Source organism: Palaemon carinicauda, chromosome 28 (genome assembly GCF_036898095.1).
Source record: "Palaemon carinicauda isolate YSFRI2023 chromosome 28, ASM3689809v2, whole genome shotgun sequence".
In the NCBI taxonomy this organism is placed as follows: domain Eukaryota; kingdom Metazoa; phylum Arthropoda; class Malacostraca; order Decapoda; family Palaemonidae; genus Palaemon; species Palaemon carinicauda.
The window spans coordinates 77,391,783-77,394,282 of NC_090752.1; the positions used below are offsets into that span (position 1 = coordinate 77,391,783).

At 41.3% G+C, this 2,500-nt stretch overlaps 1 protein-coding gene across 1 annotated transcript; it reads right to left on the minus strand.

Annotated features, from left to right (window-relative positions):
* Positions 1-647: 647 nt before the first annotated feature.
* Positions 648-1,686, minus strand: LOC137621891 (putative nuclease HARBI1). Its single transcript, XM_068352395.1, has 2 exons — positions 1,113-1,686; positions 648-925 (listed from the first exon to the last, which is right to left on the minus strand). Exons 1-2 carry the CDS (start codon positions 1,684-1,686, stop codon positions 648-650), a joined length of 852 nt encoding a protein of 283 aa, XP_068208496.1.
* Positions 1,687-2,500: the final 814 nt, after the last annotated feature.

Below are 2,500 nucleotides of genomic sequence, written 5' to 3' on the forward strand. Positions count from 1 at the left end.
CGCGATGTTGCAAACTCATACAACCAAGTGATGGACTCTCCCCCCTCCTCCTCCTCCTACTGGGTCAGTTGAACAGCAATTTATCAACCCCCAACACGGAGAGAAGGGCCAGTGACACATCATCCATGAAGACATAGACTTATGTAAAGTTTAAATGATTGAAGTATTAAAATATGTTTGAGAACATTTAGGTCAGATTAAACCCAAATGTTTTTTTTCTTGATAAAATTCTGTTTCAATGAAAGTAAAACATGTTCAAGATATGAACTGATTATGATAGATCATTATCATTTTAATTTTGAAAAATGAATATGAATAAAAATGAAAACTGGAAATTTAGGCTTTATTCATTTGACACTGAAATGCTTACTATGGCGACTATATATTATATATAATATAATATATATATATATATATATATATATATATATATATATATATATATATATATATAAAAGACCTTTGGTTTCAGAAAATTAAAGGCTAATGTATTTATTGATAACAATACATTATTTTTGTATGCTTTAACTTGATTTATATAAGGAAGAATTGATGAGTTTTATTATTGTTATTATTTGTTTTATCATTGTTCTGTCAATGAAGTGCATTCTCAACAAGAGTTTCCTCAAACGGGAGACAGGTGACTTTCAATGGGGAGTGATCATGCGGTCCTGCCACGCAACAGCACCAGCAGGAGAGTTGAAGTACCTTTTAAGGTACTCTCGTTGTTCTTTTGCATCTAGAGTGTCTCTATTCCTTCCTTCTGGTGGCTCATCCATGTCCTGCCATTGTACCACATCCCTCCAGTTGCCATGGAGCAGATTGTGTTCGTCGTCCTCATGGTCCACATCGTTCACTGGAATGAATGGAATCCTTCGCCTTAGGAGGTTATGAAGCACAACAGCAGCCTCAATAATGTCTCGCACTGTTGTGAAATTGAAATTCATGCATAGTATCATACATACTTTAGAGATATGTAATATTAAGTACAATACAAATAACCTTCATACAAATATTTCCATAAAATTGTCATATGCTAAAGTAGTACTGTATTACAAACGATAGTACATGCTACTATGAAAACATTGGTGAAATACCATGCTCACACTTACCTGTGTCTGGTGCCTGTTCCAAAGTTCCAAGGAAGCATCTGAATCGTTTAGCCAAAATCCCAAACGCATTTTCCACCACACATCTACCGCGAGAGATCTGGTAATTATCAATGCGTTCCTCTCGTGGCATTGCTCTTATTCCATATGGTTTCATGAGGTAGCTTCTTAAGGCAAATGCATCGTCTCCCAGGATGAAGTAAGGGATGTCCTGATTCTCATCGTCGTTGGGGAGAGGACGTGGTGGAGGCAATCCTATCCGGTTTTCTTCAAGTAGTTCACTGAGCTCTGAGTCATTGTAGATTTGGGCATTAGACATGTGTCCAACTCCTAGTTCAATCCATATGAAACGGTACTGGGCGTCAACCAAGGCAAGGAGAGGGATACTGAAAAAGCCCTTGTAGTTATGATACACGGATCCTGTGTTAGGCGGCTTTTTTATAGCGAAATGTTTCCCGTCCAGAGCTCCAACTGCATGAGGTACATTCCACTTGTCTTCGAACTCCTGAGTCCCTGGAACTGCGAACACTTCATCCTTGTATACTTCCACGATTGCCTTGCACACTTCTGGCACCATAGTGGAGATGGCTTTTTGGTGCACCGGAACGCATAGGAAAGTGAAGAGTAATTGTCTCCGGTGGCCAGATGTCTTAGAGTTAGGGACACCTTCAGTCCAGGTGGTAGTGCAGAACGGAACGTCGTGTCTTGTCTCTCGATGGCTGGTGTTATTCTTTCTAAAACCTCATCAATATCTCTGGGGTCAATCTCAAATAGTTCTGGAATGAAGAAACATCTTCAGTGCGGAGTTCTCTTACGAGAAATCTTGAGTAACAGCCCAGTCTCAGCCGCCTATCTTCTGACAACCATTCACGCACCCACGTCGATCGTTGCCTTCTCATTTTCCTTCTCACCAGCCGCTCTCTAGCTCTCCCTCTCTGACCTCCGATTTGACAAAGAGATTGCATATATAAACTGAGCAAACAGGCAAAAACAAAATTGTTACCGTTGGAATCCATGATGTTGTCTCGTCAAAGGTTAGATGAAATTATTGATGTTCCTTGTGAGGCCCTCGTTTTTATACCGTGGCCACAAACGTGCTCCAAAGCTGCCCAACATCCACGTTTCGTCCCTTGAAAGCCTTGGCAAAACGATAAATACGTGTCTGACCCTGATCAGAACGGCAAAAACGTTAGGCACCCTATCTGAACGTGAAAGACCTTATTTGAACATGACAGGCCTGGGGGGAACGTGTTTACATTCGTGGTAGACCGCAGGCCAAACCGTAGTGCGCCTGTGAGCCTCCAGGGGAAGTCCCTCCCCCTCTTCCCACGGCATGTCGCAGACACCATGGTAGATCGCAAGAAAACTTAGAATGCCGTAACAAACCTTGA